The 17,215-nt window shown below is 40.8% G+C and overlaps 1 protein-coding gene across 1 annotated transcript in view; it reads right to left on the bottom strand.

Moving 5' to 3' along the window:
* Positions 1-17,215, bottom strand: part of LOC109910887 (Down syndrome cell adhesion molecule-like) — a 490,591-nt gene that overhangs the window by 223,676 nt on the left and 249,700 nt on the right. The window contains exons 4-5 of the mRNA XM_048603034.1: positions 3,842-3,988; positions 526-804 (exon numbers count right to left, since the gene is read on the bottom strand). Coding sequence (XP_048458991.1) covers positions 526-804; positions 3,842-3,988 — 426 coding nt within the window. The remainder of the gene's footprint in view (positions 1-525; positions 805-3,841; positions 3,989-17,215) is intronic.

Here is a 17,215-nt window from a genome sequence, read left to right as displayed (position 1 = left end):
GACATTCTAAATTAATCTAGTCCCATTTGCCAGCATTTAGCACATATCCCTCTAAACTCTTTCTATCCGTGTACCCATTCAGATGTTGTTTAAATGCTGTAATTGTACCAGCCTCCACCACCTCCTCTGGCAGCTCATTCCATACATGTACCACCCCCTGCTTGAAAATGTTGATGCTTAGGTCCCTTTTAAATCATTCCTCTCTCACTTTAAACCTGTGCCCTCTAGTTTTGGACTACCCTACCTGGATGAAAAGACCTTGGCTATTCATCCTATCCATGCCCTAATGAATTTATAAATCTCTATGAAGTTAGCCCTAATCTTCCGGTGCTTCAGCGATAATAGCCGCAGCCTATTCAGCCACTCCCTGTAGCTCAAACCCTCCAACCCTGGCAACCTTTTCTGAGCCTTTTCAAGTTTAACGTCTTTTCCACAGCAGGGAGACCAGGTTTGGATGCAAAGTCAATAGTAATCTCTTCAACTGAAGGCAGCTAGTGTGTGCACCAGCTGTGATCATTTACTTACGTTTTACATTCAGGCGGCCAATAATCTCTGCATTCCCAAAGCTGTTCCACACCTCGCAGGTGTACCTTCCTGTGTCTGCTGGCACTGCCTTCACAATGAGTAGCCCAGTGACAGTTTGCCTGAACCTGTTGTCCCGTGCCAAGGGGGCATTGTCCTTCACCCAGCGGTATTTTGGTGCAGGATGCCCAGAGGCTTTGCAAGGCAACTCGACCCGCTGGTCAGCCATGACCAGCCGATGATCAAATCCATCCAGGATTGTCGGAGCTGAGTTAGCAGGATCTGTGGAGAGATTTGCAGATGTATTTTACGACAGAGATTACACTTGTGCTTGTGTAATGGAGGAGGTGATGGCCTAGTGGTGTCATCGCTGGACTGTTAATCCAGAGACCCCGATAATGTTCTGGGGACCCGGGTTCGAATCCTGCCATGGCAGATGGTAGAATTTGAATTCAATAAATATCTGGAATTAAGAGTCTAATGATGACCGTGAATCCATTGTCGATTGTCGGAAAAACCTGTCTGGTTCATTAATGTCCTTTAGGGAAGGAAATCTGCCATCCTTACCTGGTCTGGCCTACATGTGACTCCAGACTCACAGCAATGTGGTTGACTCTTAACTGCCCTCTGGACAATTAGGGATGGGCAACAAATGCTGCCTAGCCAGCAACACCCTCATCCCGTGAATGAATAAAGGAAAAAAAAAGCAACTAAAGAGAAGCTTCAAATTACCAGTTGGCAAAGTTGGAGATTTTCTACTTTCAATACTCAAATTACAGGCAGTTCCACTTTAACATTCCCTCCCTCTCCACCAGGTGTTGGTTCCTGCTGCATTGGGTTGGCAAGATGCCCTTTGTACTACACTTACAGCACCCGCCATCCATGTATGTTTGGCTCAACAGTGAATGTTGGCAGCAAGTCAATCAGGGAAGGCACCGTAGTTGAAGCTAACCAGTACTTAAAATTTCCAACAATCAGGCTGGAAATCCTAGCTCCTGTTGTCATCCCAGCCAGAGATGTTATAGTCATCCAAAGCAGTGCTGGGTGCTAATTTGATGCTACCACCTCTAAATTAACAGATACTGAATTCAAACTTCACTCCAATTCAAATCACACAATCTAGTCTGCTACAAAAATACTAGAAATGCTGTAATTGGCTGGTCAGACAGCATCAGGGGAAAAATAAAATGGGGTAAGTTTCAGATCGATGGTGTTTTCTCAGAACTGGTGATGATCTTTTGAGAGTGCAGATGTCTGGTTATCGATCAGACAGGTCAGCTCAGTGCTAGATTGCACAGATGCTGCCTGGTCACTACTCAATCTGTTTTCTGCCACTTCTTTTGTCAACTGGTGTCATGGCAATTTATACATTCACCTCAATTGTGGCTTAATCCCACTTTTGTTTATGCTTTTATGGGATATGGATGTTAGTGGACAGGCCGGTGTTTATTAACTGTCCTGTGAAGGTGGCCATGAGATACCTTATGAACCTCTACAGGACTTGTGATGTGGGGACACCCACTTCATTTTTAGAAAGGGGGTTCGATGATTTTGACCCAACAACAGCGAAGAAATGGTAAATAGTTCCAAATCAAAAGGTGTGCAACTCAAAGGTGGTGTTCTGATATGCCTGGTACTATTGTTCTTCTCGGTGGTAGGGGTCATGAGGACAAATATTCTACTGATTTTAAGCTAGGCCCACTATTAGCCTTATTTAATACATATTTGGCATGCAGTTCTGGTTTCCCTGCTAAAGGAAGGCTGTTGTGAAACTAGAAAGGCTCCAGAAAAGATTTACAAGGATCTGGCCAGGGTTGGAAGGTTTGAACTGTAGAGAGAGGCTGAATAGGCTGGGGCTATTTTCCCTGGAGCATCGGAAGTTGAGGGGTGACCATATGGAAGTTTATAATATCATGAGGGGCATGGATAGGGTAAATAGGTGAGGTCTTTTCTCTGGCATAAGGGAGTCCAAAACTAGAGCACATAGATTTAAGGTGAGAGGGTAAAGATACAAAAGGGACCTAAAGGGCAACTTTTTCATGCAGAGGGTGGTATATGTATGAAATGAGCTGCCAGAGGAAGTGGTGAAGGCTGGTGTAATTACAACATTTAAAAGGATGGATGTATGAATAGAAAGGGTTGAGAGGGCTATGGGCGAAATGCTGGCAAATGGGACTAGATTTATATAGAATATCTGGTCGGCATGGACAAGTTGGACTGAAGGGTCTGTTTCCATGCTGTATATCTCTATGATTCTATGTATAAACATGAGGCATTGACTGAATTTCCAACCATCTGTATTCTCTCCCATTATCCAGCACTTTGTCCATAGCCTTGTATGTCTTGGCATCACAAGTGCACATCTAAGTTCTTCTTAAATATATTGAGGGTTTCCACCTCTACCACCCTTACAAGCAGTGAGTTCCAGATTCCCACCATCCTCTGGGTGAAAAGGTTTTTTGTCACAACCTCTAAACCTTCTGCCCCTCACTTTAAATCCAAGCCCTGGTCATTGATCCCACCACCAAGGGGAAAATTTCCTTCCTGTCTACACTAACTAAACCTCTCATAATTTTACAAATCTCAATCGTGCCTCCCCTCAATCTCCTCTGATCTGAGGAAAACAACCCCAGCCTCTCCAATCTCTCTTCGTAACTGAAACTCTCCAGCCCAGGCAACAGCCTGGTAAATCTCCTCTGTATCCTCTCCAGTGCTATCACATCCTTCCTATAATGTGAATTCCAGAACTGAACACAATGCTGTAGCTGTGGTGTAACTAACATGTTATACCAGTCCAGCATCGCCCTACTGCTCCCTGTACCATCCAAACAGTACAGATCCCATTTTCCCCAGTGCTGCTTTCAATGCCCATGATTCAGAACCCACTTGTCCTGGACTAGTCTTTGAGCCACACATTTACTTCTCTAATCTTATTGATCCTATGCAAATTTGCACATGGCTTTCTGGAGAATCAAGTGACTTGGAGAGTAGGGAAGAAGGTGAGTTGGAGTCTAACAACAGCCATGATCATATAGAAAATCGGAGTAAGCTATTCAGCCCTTCGAGCCTGCTCTGCCATTCAAAAAGATCATAACTAATCATCTAACTCCATTCCCTGTACCCTGCATTAGGAGGTGGTGCAGGTTTGATGGGCTTCTGCTCCAGTTTATTTTCTTTCTGGTATCATCTGTGCAAAACTTCCCATCTTACACTCTGTCCTGTATACTTTTCTATTTGTTTGTTTTTGTTACATAATACAACAACAGAATGAGGTCACGTAGCTCATGGATCCAAATGGGAACATGGCAGAGAGACTGACCTGACACAAATAACCGGGCGCTGTTGCTCTGTCTTGTTTCACCAGTGTATCTGTGCCGTGTGATGCAGCGATAATTGTACAGGCCATCCTCGTTCTGTACGTCTAATATATACAAGGCTCCTGTAGGTGTGATGTGGAATCTAGATCCTGAAAAACAGAATAATTAAAGACACATTTAGCTCATTTCCAGACAAGCTCATTATGAATCAGGATTACTGTAGAGATGAAATTAATCTCTGACTTTGCTAGATTTTATTTCTGTTGGCTTGGGAAACATTGCCAAAATTTGTAATTTCAACCCCTGTGAAACTGCAGACTGTGCAAGCTATCATTCTCTGAACTGTTGTATAGAGAAGGTCAGTTGTTATGAAAAAGCAGCTGCAAATTCACCGCTAAACCATTCTGCACTGCAAGCATAGGCCAGCTCCATTCTCCCTTTTGTTTGAGTGGCTGAAAAAGAAAGTTTGATAAAATACTGAGTTGATTTTTTTTCACATTTTTACTGAATGTCAACAGATTTCTGTCTTGATTAAGTCATTCTAGCCAGACTATGGTTATACCTTGTGCATAACAGTTTTCTTCCTTGTCTACATTTGAAGGCTATACTTTGACCAGAATTTTCTCTGATAGGCTCTTTGAATCAAAAAGAAACCAGAACATAATTGTATCCCTGGTACAAAGTCTTGCAGGACATGATCACGGCTCATGAACTTTATGTTACTGGGGAGATTCTGTGATCCAGGATCATTTCCTGGCTTTGGGCCAGTTGAATAAGGTAAAGCAATTTCATCTGGTTCAGGAGTCCGTGGTAAGAGATCATCAACCAAAAGACTGAGAATATACCAGAAGAAATGACCGAGGGATGTGAGAAATTTGAAAAACTAGCTCAAGTAAGTAGGGGGAGGCAATGGCCTAGTGGTATTATTACCGGACTGTTAATCCAGAGACCCAGATAATGTTCTGGGGACACGGGTTTGAATGCCACCAGGGCAGATGGTGGAATTTGAATTCAATAAATATCTGGAATTAAGAATCTAATGATGACTGTGAATCAATTGTCGGGAAAAACCCATCTGATTCAGTATTTAGAGATACAATTTGAGGAATAAACATTTGCTTTATTTAAGTAACTGTTGGCATATTAGCTATGTCCCTTAGTACTGAGATACTTAGGGGAGGCGATGGCCTAGTGGTATTATCACTGGACTGTTAATCCAGAGACCCAGATAATGATCTGGGGACCTGGGTTTGAATCCCTCTATGGCAGACGGTGGAATCTGAATTTAATAAATAGCTGGAATTAAGAATCTAGTGATGACCATGAATCCATTGTCAATTGTTGGGGAAAACCCACCTGGTTCACTAATGTCCCTTAGGAAAGGAAACTGCCACCCTCACCTGGTCTGGGCCTACATGTGACTCCAGACCCACAGCAAATGTGGTTGACTCTTAACAGTTAGCGATGGATAATAAATGCTGGCCTAGCCAGTGATGCTCTCATCCCATGAATGAATAAAGAAGACAAACAGCCAGCATGCTGAGGAGATGTAGTAGACCAGGAAAAACCTTAAATGTCATCCCTGGCATGCGATCAGTGACGTCAGTTCACAACCACAACTAAGCAAATGCCAAGGTTCACATTATTGGTGGTTCCACAGATAAATATTTATGTTTGGGCACAGGGTCTTAATGAAGTCACATTTGTCTCTGATGCTTTCCATAGCCAAATAATCTGCTGACATCAAGATATATTACCAGTGCAAAAGGAAGCAATCAACATATCTGCTGGTTCGTACAGATGCTGGCTGGCTGTAGAGAAGCTTTCAATTTTATTTGTTTTTCATTTAGAAATGGACACGATAGCCAATTAGTTGTGGCATTGGACTGTCAATTCAGTAATCACAAGCTTGCCTGACATGTTGTAAAATAGATTTCAATAGATTTGTGGTCTAGCAGCTGATAACAAACATAGATACATGAAATGAGGAGGTATAAAGTGGGAACAATTATTTCTTTAGTATTCATACTCAGCAATGATCTAAGCAATTAAATAGTTCTTTAAAATGAAAATGGAACCTGCGATTTAAAGGACTATTTTTCCGCATGTACCTCATATTTAATGAGAATAGCATTGTCTTAAATGTCTCTAAGTACAGGCAGGTGAAAATTTGACTTGAAATACAGGCCTATATGAAGATTAACTTTGCTGAAAGACTGCACCATTTAGGTTATGTTTTACCCTGATGGCAAATTACCCACTGGAACTCAATCCCGATTCTGTACTACCAAATAATGTAACGCACTGCCCAGACAATCCAATAAATAAAATCAAACTGACATGTTAAACCATTTTTTCTTCCTCTCTATCATTACTAACTACTTCTATTAGACAGCTGGGGCTTAATATCAAAAGCAAATGATTTCTGAGCCTGAGAAATAGTTTATTTACATTTCACAGTCTCAAGCAAGTGAAGAGACGACCTTTGAAATCTTTTGATTCTATTCCTTTGAGTTTTAGTGCAGATTGAATAATTGATTGTTACGCAACTCAATAATCCCGAGGAATATATGCAAGAACTGGCTGATTAACTCTCTAAAAGGTCAAGTCAACCTGACACAGAATATGCCACATTTGTCTTATATAAAAGATACACCTGGCAGACAAAGCTACTGGAAATCAAAGAAGAGACTAATGGAAACAGTCAGTTAGTTTGTTTAGAGACAGTAGTTTAAATGATGTGAGAGCAAGTAACATGCACGTTCCAACCTGGATATACAGAGGGAGCTGTTGGTATGTTTCATTTCACTCATGCAGTTCAAATTTTAGTTGCTTCAAACTTAAGTAATGTCTTAAATTGGAAAGGCCGTGTTTAAAGCTACCCAATGGTACCCATTGCAGCCCATCGGACTGGTTCAAACGATTCTGCTTAAATATGTACTGGGTTGTAGAAGCCTGATTTTTCCTCATGAATATGCTACTCCTCCTTGTCAGAGGGTTGCTAATTATAGTTATTTCCGTGAAATCACCCTCAAGCTATAAAGGCATTGAACCCATAGTATTGGCATTAATCTGCATCTCACTCTAACCATTTTGCCAACTGAGCTAACCAGCCTTTCCAAACCTGACAATCATAGCCAGAGTGTCTCTGCAGGGGGTTAGCTCCATGTTACTGATAAACTATCCATTGACCCATCAAAACTGCCATTCCCTAGGAATCAAATTGAAAACTGGGAAATCTGTCAGTGTTGCTGGGTCAAAATCCCTAACTTCCTCCCAAATAGCATTGTGGGTGTACCTACACTAAATGGTTTGCAGTGATTCAAGAAGGCGTACCAGCCAGCAACACAGATAGAAACATAGAAGTTAGGAGGAGGAGTAGGCCATTTGACCGCCTAGAGCCTGTTCCTCTATTCAACATGATCATGGCTGATCATTGATCTCAATATCCTAATCCCATCCTCCACCCATATCTCTTGAACCCTTTGGCCACAAGAGCAACATCTACCACCTTCTTGAAAATGTTTTGGTGTCAGCTACTTTCTGTGGTGATGCATTCCACAGGCTCATGAGTGAAGAAAAATCAATTGGGAATTCTCCCAATCTACACTGACTCATTCCTGAATGCAGTTACAAGTGCATCCCTAATACCTTATGTTTTCATGTGTAGGCCTACAGTGAGTGCTCATTGATTGCTTGCCTTGGGGACCAGTTTAGCCTGGTCCAGTCTTGTTACCATTCAACCACTCAAACGTTTGTCTATATTTCCAGGATATTAACAGAGATCACGAATGAACAGAGAATAGGAACCAGGGTTGATTTATTTTCCTGCCCTAACTATGGACACAAATACCACTCATTGCTGCCTTGATGTCACCCAGTCTCGTATCATTTAAAAATTGCCAGGGCTCAGGAATTGAATTAGAAACGTTATACTCATCTAAACATCAGTTTCTCATCAGGAAGTGCCCAACTCATGCTGGGCCTGAGATCAAAGTGCCCTTCCTATTCCAAACATCCGTCACAAACCCTGCCAGTTTTTCATTGATTCCTGATTTATTCCATAGATAACTGCACTATCAAGTGGTGCAACACTTTACCCAGACAACTCAATAAATAAAAATCAAACTGACACACTAAACAGACAAATGTGAAGAGATGATCTTTGAAATTATTTTGTTATAGTCCTTTGAATCCTGGAAGGCTATTTCATGAAGAGGATGGACAGGCAGGTCAACATTGGCTGGGCCTCCACCTGGGCTGCTCAATAAGTCGTTAGTAAAAGCAAATACTTGGTTGAACAGCCACATCATCTGGATATCTAATTGTATTTTACAGCTAATTTTAAGTACTTTGTGTAACTTTGTTTGTAGGCATATATACTTATGTCTAAGTAGAATCACAGAATCTCTACAGTGTGGAAGCAGGCCATTTGGCCCATCAAGTCCACACCAACCCTCCGAAGAGCGTCCCACCCAGACACAACCTATCCTATCCCTGTAACCCTGCATGTCCCATGACTAAGCCTGCTTGCCTGCACCTCTTTGGACACTATGGGCAATTTAGCACGACCAATCCACCTAACCTACACATCTTTGGATTGTGGGAGGAAACCAGACCACCTGGAAGAAACCCAAGCAGACATGGGGAGAATGTGCAAACTCCACACAGACATTTACCCAAGGGTCAGATTGAACCCAGGTCCCTGGTGCTGTGTAGCAGCAATGCTAACCACTGAACTCCCCATGCTGTCCAGTGTGTGAGAGTGTGTACTAGTATGTATGTGCAAGTCAATGTGAATTTGTGTATATACGTATGTAACTGCACTTGTGTTTGTATGTATTTTTGTCTCTATGTTTGGGTGCTTTGTGCATATACAACGATTCAAGTATGTATTAAGTGCGTGAGTGTATGTGTGTGTGTCTGTTTCTGTGTGAGTTTGTACCTATGTCTGCACGTATGTGTGTTTGTGAGTGTGTAAGTATACATTCATGCTTGAAATCTGTGTGTGTATAATGTGTTGAACGAATCAGAGATGTTTGTTCATGAACTACGGCAAACAGCCAACTCAACATAATGATGTAAAGTAAACGTTTCTGTATGTATATTTGCAACATTGCTTTGTGAAGGAAGAACATTTTTTATTAATACAGACAGCCTATCATCAGCAACAAGGACTAAACAGCGAGTCAGCGTTACTTCAAAGCATTCAGAGAGCTCGCGCCATCAGGAATGACATGTGCTGATTGCTCTGCTGTCCCAGGGAATGTTCCCCTCTCCAGGCACATTTAATTTAATCAAACTCACTTTATTGCAGAAAAATCTAATTCCTTATGATTGTCATCCTTAAATACAAAGGAATCAAGTTATTATTAATCCAATGTTTCGTGAGAACCTCTACACACGATTCATCCATTACAGAAGCCTGGGAAATATTTTTCCCTATATGTTATTTACTTTTCAAGAGAAGATTGCTCAATCTATTAGAGCTTGTGGAACATGCCCATTCCTTATGCATTGTTTCTTCTCCTGTAACAAACACCATTAACCCTTCATATGCTGGAGGTTTAGCTCAGCTGCTGATGGTTCTTCGATGCTTGTATTTTCCATAGAAATTACAAAACCTCACATTTAGTGGTGAGACAAATGAAGGAAAATAAAGACTTGCTTTAATTATAATGCTCTTCATGCCCTCCTAGACTCATAGAATCATACAGCACGGAAACAGACCCTTCAGTCCAACCAGTCCATGCTGACCATAATTCCAAACTAAACTCATCCCACCTGCCTGCATTTGACCCATATCCTTCCAAACATTTCTTACTCATGTACCCGTGCAAATGCCTTTTAAATATTGTAACTGTACCCGCATCCACCACTTCTTCTGGAAGTTCATTTACACACAAACCACTCATGTCTTTGTAAAAACTTTCTCCTTTCACCTTAAAAATATGTCGCCAGGTCTTGAAATCCCCTATCCAAGGGAAAAGACACCTGCCATTCACTTTGTCTATACCCTCATGATTTTACAAACCTCCATAAGCTTACCTCTCAGCCTCCTATGCTCCAGGGGAAAATGTCACAGCCTACCCAGCCTCTCTTTATAACTCAAACGGTCCATTCCTGGCAACATCCTAGTAAATCTTTTCTGAACACTCACCAGCTTAATAATATCTTTCCTATAACAGGGTGACCAGAACTGCACACAGTTCTCCAGAAGAGGCTTGACCAACTTTCTGTACAACCTCGACATAACATCCCAACTCCAGTTATCTCAAAGTGTTTTACAGACAATGAAGTACTTTTGGAGTATTGTGGCTGATGTAATGTAGGACACCCAGCAGGCAATTTACACACTGCAGGGTCCCCTTTCCAGCAACAAAACTGTGGCTGCACAATCTGTTTTTGTGATGTTGGGTGTGGAATAATTAGTGGCCAGAACTCCGGGCAGGGGTTGAGACAGGGAAATGATTTGATGGGTTTGTTGCCATTATTTCAGGAAGGAAAAGATCCCTGGGGTAGCTAAATATTCTTTAATAATTAATTACAAGCAACAAAATGATCCACTTAGCTTAGATAGCGAGTATGTAGATTAGAGTATCATCATCAACAGGAAGTTCAAACCTTTTAGCTGAGGTGGTTTTAAGGCTTGTGTCCTTGCTTTTCCCACAGTAAAAAAGATCAGGCATTTTGCCGTGGTTCAGTAAATAATCATGAAGGACTGAGCTTCTTTCAGAAAACTGATGAAGAAACACATTGGCACTATATCACAATGTAAATGATACCACAGTAACACAACAGCCTCATGCTGTTCATTGGTAATCACTGGAATAGTGCTATAACAACACTGAAAATTTTGATGTGGAGCTGCTGGTGTTGGACTGGGTTGGACAAGGTCAAAAATCACCTGACACCAGTTTATAGGCCAACAGGTTTATTTGAAAACACTACCTTTCGGAGTATTGTGCCTTCAACAGATGTAGTGAAAAAGGCATCAAGGCACAGAATTTACAAGTAAAAGATCAAAAAATCATTGGATCTTTGGGTAAACATCCTCCAAGGTGGACTTCGGGATACACAACAATGCAGAGTCGTCAAACAGAGGCCGATAGCCAAGTTCGGTACACATGAGGACAGCCTCAACCATCATCTTGTGTTCATATCATACTACAGGTGACCCCACCACACTGTACATTCACATGCACACATACACTCAACAGACCCTCTCTCTCTCACTCACACACACACACACACACTTGTTCTCTCACACATGTGCTCCCTTACACACAAACACACACACACATACACACACACACACACATGCACACATAAATCTATGGGGTGAATTTGCATTTGCAGATACATTCTATTTTATTCAAAAAGCACACAATTTTTAGACACAGTCAGTCAATGGGGCATTTTATAAATTCCTGCTTTGGAAATAAAGCCAGTCAGACTCCAGGTTAAATTAGACAATTCTAAATAAGGCCTCACACCTAAAATGCATTGTCTGACCTGAGATGTCACCCCTTGTACACACTAATAAAACCTTTAGTTATCATGGGGCAGTGACTTGAAATAAATTCTAGGGTTTTCATTTTAATCAATCAAAACTTGCATCTCCTTTCTAACTGATTAAAGAGGGAGTCAGGAAGGAGTCAGCCGGCCATTTTAGGTTTATTCAATACATTCACATCCGATGTAGGAATTTTTATTTATAAATTCTGCACCTTGATGCCTCTCTCACTACACCTGATGAAGGAGCAATGCTCCGAAAGCTAGTGCTTTCAAATAAATCTGTTGGACTATAACCTGGTGTCATGTGATTTTTAACATTGAAAATTTTATAAGGGGACAATAATTTCTCCCCTCTCAGCATTTCCTTCATAAGAACATAAGAGCAGGAGCTCATCATATATCTGCTCAAACCTACTCGGAGGTTCATTAAAATCACATTGTACTGATTGTGGATTCAACTCCACTTTCCTGCTGGCCCCCATAACCTTTGACCCCCTTGTCATCAAAAATCTATCCACCCTAGCTTTGAATATAATCAATAATTCAGTCTCCACTGCTGTCCAGGGTAGAAAATTGCAAAAGAAAAACCGAAAGAACTGCAGATGCTGTAAATCAGGAATGTTCTGAAGAAGGGTCACCGGACCCGAAACGTTAACTCTAGAAAATTGCAAAGATTAGTTATTCTCTGAGAGAAGACATTCCTCCTCATTTCCTTTAAACTGTGTCCAGCAGTTCTAGATTACTCCATATTGGAAACATTCTCTCAGCATCGAACCAATCAAGCTCCCTCAGAATCTTATATGTTTTGATAAGATTGTCTCCCATCCTTCAAAACCAGCAAGAGCTGCAGATCCAATCTGCTCAGGCATCTACCATATAACCCCATTTCATCCCAGATACCAATCTTATAACGTTTCTCTGAACTGTTTCCAAAGCAAATATTTAATGAACTAAGGAGACCAGAACTGTATACATTATTCAAGGTGTCATCTTAACAATGTCCTGTACAGGTGTGAGAAGGCTTTTCTGCTTTTGTATTCCAACCCTCCTGTAATAAAGACCAACATTGCATTTGCCTTCCTAATTACTTGCTGCATCTGCAAGCTAGCTCTTTTAAAAATTCATTCAGGGAATGTGGTCATCAGTAGTCAGGCCAGCATTTATTGCCAATAATCATCCATTCCCAATTACTCAGAGGGCAATTAAGAGTTAACCACATTGCTGTAGGTCAGGAGTCACATGTAGTCTAGACTGGGTTAAGGATGGCAGTTTCCTTTCTGAAAGGACATTAGTGAACCAGATGGGGTTTTCTGACAATCGGCAATGGATTCCTGGTCATCATTAGACTCTTAATTCTAAATATTTATTGAATTAAAATTCCATGGCAAGATTTGAACTCAGGCCCAAAGAACGTTACCTGGGTGCATGGATTAATAGTCTAGTAATATGCGACTAAGCCATTGTCTTGCACGAGAAAACCCAACTGGACAACTTCACAATACCCCACATTAAACTCTTTTGCCAGTTTTCTGCCCACTCACAAACTAACTTTACCCATTCTCAGGCATTTTAGGGGGGTGGGGTCTTCCACTTCAAGGTGAGTACATCATTGAAGCATGCCGCTTCATGGTGTTGTAATCTTGCTGCCCAAGTGGCAAGGCTCACCCATCCTACCTTCACAGCATAGTTGTAATTTGGCTGCATGGGTCTCTTGTCTCCTGATGCAGGGCCAAGGTGGGACATGAGGTGTGTGGTTACCAAGATAACCAGGTTAGAGGGCTCATTTCCAGTCACCTGGACATTGGCCTATGCTCACCCAGCCATTATCCACTAAAGACAGCACCCATTAACCCTATGATAACATTTGGAAGTCTTTAAGATGCTCATGAAACTGTCAAAACAAACAAACTACTATACAAAAATTTTAATCTTCTTGGGAACTCACAAAACTGTCAATTAAAGACATCATAATTCAAACACTACTTGGAAAACAAAAATGCTTCTTTTAAATGATTATGCAAAACTCAAAAAAGGTTCTTCAAAATATAATCATTTAACTACTCATAAATCTGTTAAATGAAACAAAACTCACTGTCCTACTTGACAAATGTGCTAGTGGCCGCTGCTGAACTGAATCCAATAGTGGAGTTTGGATCTCAGCCAAACATAGGTAATGTGATGTTGTGGTATACAAAGCCTCTAGGACAAAACATGTTCCAGCCTTCTGAAGTAGCCTAAACCAACAACTATCTGTTCCATTGCTTTAAAGTCTCAACAGGTATTTCAACTATGAATCAATATAAAGATTAAAGCACAAGTTCTGACTGACTCATTAAAATCCGATTTTCAATTTTGTGTCATGCAGAAAAGTACTTTTTCCAGTGGATAATATGCTCCTGTACATCTGAAAAACTGTCACGTTGCTTCTCAACTTAATTATCATAATAATTGCATTAAAATATACTTTAACTATCGAACAGCATCCAAATAACGCACATGAAATTACTATTCACTTTTAAACACACCTTTCAAAATGTTTCAGACTCCAAAACAGGATTTTTGCATTATTCATAAATGCTATGATCTGACATGATTAATGGAGTTTACAAAAGCTTCGCCTCATCATTAAAAATTTTAAACTCTATAAAATATAAAATTGGATGAGGCTGCAGCATAGAACAACAATGTCAGTTTTTATATATTTCGGGTCATGTCTCATTAGATTTCCTGCATCTGTGACAACTGATAGGAATGAGGTAACAATTTTGGAATTCTACTCCCCACTTCTTTCTCCCCCACAACTCATGTACATTTTCCCCATGTCAGGATGGCAAAATCCAACCTTTTATGGCCTCCGCACAAATTGTTTTCTTATCTATCTTTGTAACATCAGTAAATTTGGCTAGTCCCTTCATTTAAATCATTTATATGGACTGTGAATAATTGAGGCCCATGAATTGATCCATATGGGATGTCACTCATTATACTTATCAAGCTGAAAATGACTCATCTTTGAGCTAACACATCACATTCAACAACTTGAGCTCTTATCTTGTGTGGTAATCTTTTATGTAGCAACTTATTCCTTTATAAATCCAAATACACTACATCTACCGACTTTCCCTTTTCACCCTGCTTGAAGCCAATTTTGTATCACCTCAATTGTTGCTTAATGTGAATAGCTGGATCGCCAATTGGAACTGGGGTCTCCATTCTGTGTGAAGCAACTCTTCCTTTGGATTGATCGCTAGGGCCGGAGGATTGAGCAAGCATGAAAAACGTTACCATTCCATCTGTGGAGAGGGGCTTTCCCTCTTTTTGTAGTTTTCCCAAAGCTTGCTCAAGTGTTGGAACTCATCACCGGAACAATCAGAGAGAAACCAAGTCCATTTAAATCTCATTCAATGCATTGCTAAATCTCAAAGCTCTCCCTCAAATTTCCACATAGACTGATTGCTTTCTGTTACACTTTTCACCCAGTTAAACTAATGTACTGCACTCTTCATTCTTATACAGTGGTTCAGAGCAGACAGAAGAAGGACCTAAAAGAAACCTTATGAATGGGCCTGTGTGAGCAGGCTTTGAGGACAAACAGGCTACAAAGGTATCAAAATGTGCCCGCTCAACAATTCAAAATGATCAATGGTGTAGAAAGCTTCTGAATAATAAGAAATGTCACGAAAAAATACAGCAGAACATTTCAACAAGGCTTCCTGCAGAGTTGAAATATGTATCTAAGAATGTTTGAGGGAGTGAAGATAGGAAAATCAAACTGAGTCAAATTCACTGCTAAATCTATTCCCTGAGTGCGAAATGGGTGACGTGTATAGTAGTGTTTGCAGCATAATATTACTGTGAAATACTTTGGCTTGGCTTGCCTTGGCTTTCTCACATTTCACTGAATATTGCTCCTGATGAAATGTAGACACAGGCTGAATTTTAAGCTCCTCTGCCAGCAGATTTGGAGGCAATGGCCTTGTTAAATCTACCTCATCCACCGACTCATCCTCATCCCACAGCAATTTTTAAAACTTACTCCTAGGACCTGAGCATTGCTGGCTGAGCCAGTATTTATTGTCCATCTCTAGTTGCCCTTGAGAAGCTGGTGGTGAGCTGTGTTTTTGAACCGCTGCAGTCCATGTGGTGCAGGTAGAATCACAATGCAGACTCATTGAGTCATCCTCACCACTTGCCTTCCCAACTATTTCTGTGTTCAGTTCAGACAGTGTCTGTGGAGACAACGAGTGATAAATTCAATAAGGGGAACATGGGGACATTTCTTTTCTTAAAGAATGGCGGAATGTGGAATTAGCTACCTTAGGAATAAAAACTGAAACCTGGGAAAACACTGTGGAGAGAGAAACAGAAGTAACACTTAAAGGAAGAATCATATCGAATCAAAACGTTAGCTCTCTCTCTCTCTCTCTGTCTCTCCAGTGATGCTGGCAGACAGCTTAAGTTCTCCAGCAAATTATGTTTTTATTTCAGAATTGCAATGTCTGCAATATTTTATTTTAATTGTGACCACTGGAAGTGGCTTGAGGGAACACCTTTGAAGAACTAAACAGCAAAGAGAGGGAAAAGATATGTTGAAAGGCTAAGATGAAGCAGATTGAATGAAGAGAGACTGAAGTACAGTATGAATACCAATAGAGACCAGAGTAGCCAAATGGCCCTCATATGTGTATGTGTGTGTGTGCGTGTGTGTGTGTCTGTGCGTGTGTGTGCATGTGTGTGTGTGTGTGCGTGTGTGTGTGTCTGTGCGCATGTGTGTGTGTGCGTGTGTGTGCGTGTGTGTGCGTGTGTGTGCGTGTGTCTGTGTGTGTGTGTGTGTGTGTGTGTGTGTGTGTGCATGCTCTATTCCAGTCTTATGTTCTTTAACATTTAATTACCATGCTCGAACTACATTGGTAAATGGCACAGGTTAGATTTACGTGAAAATCTCAAAACACGTTTATAGAACAGATCAATTGATAAATTGCTGTTACAGAGCAACCAATGTACACATCCTTAGTCTGGCATGTTGCCGCTTGGAGTGCTCACAGCCGCAAACTCAGCTTTTAAAGCAGTAATACAATGTAGCCTGCAAGATTCTATGCAAATAAAAACATGCTTTGGGTGATAATTTCTTTTGTCTTGCCTGTTTCCTTTCTTGCTTCTCATTTTCTAGGTGAGCGAAACTCATTGTAATTCTTTCCCATGAAGTTCTCAAGTCTGTGTTCAACAATGTTGAAAGCTCATAAGATAGATCGATGTTTAAGTTTGGTCAAGTAGTTATCATTTAAAAATTTGCATTATGCTTCTAAATATAAGATCCACATGAAAAATTAACAGCTGGATTTATTTTGCAGACCTGATGTTTCAAATGCCCTAATGCGCCTGAGAACAAAGAATTTTGCTTATACAGGTTGGTATTATAGTTCACAGAAACATCTGATGATATTTCAAATAGAATGAAATACGGTGGCTAAAAATAAAATCTCTCCACAGACGCTGCCAGACCTGCCAAACTTTTCCAACAATCTTTGTTTTTGTCTTTGAAATGCAGTGCCTATTGCTGCAAACTCAGAAGCCACGCTGTACATAGCAAGTTCCCACAAACAGCAATAACATGAATGACCTTTGCTGGCATTAATTGGGTGTGGGGAGTCGGGATATTGACCAGAAGGTTTGGCTTTTCTTCAAGAGATGCCAATGTCACTAGCATCTACCTGAACTATCAGAACTAATAGTCTTCAGTGTACTGCTCTCTCTCAATCCTGTTATCTGATTGCTATCTTAAATACTCAACTTGCATTCACATCTCACTTGATCACAGATAACAAGGTGTAGAGATGGATTAACACAGCAGGCCAAGC

Source organism: Rhincodon typus, chromosome 11 (assembly GCF_021869965.1).
Source record: "Rhincodon typus isolate 14 chromosome 11, sRhiTyp1.1, whole genome shotgun sequence".
Taxonomy (NCBI): Eukaryota; Metazoa; Chordata; class Chondrichthyes; order Orectolobiformes; family Rhincodontidae; genus Rhincodon; species Rhincodon typus.
The sequence above is the reverse complement of the archived record's forward strand: the minus strand, read 5'-3'. Positions and strand labels throughout refer to the sequence as shown.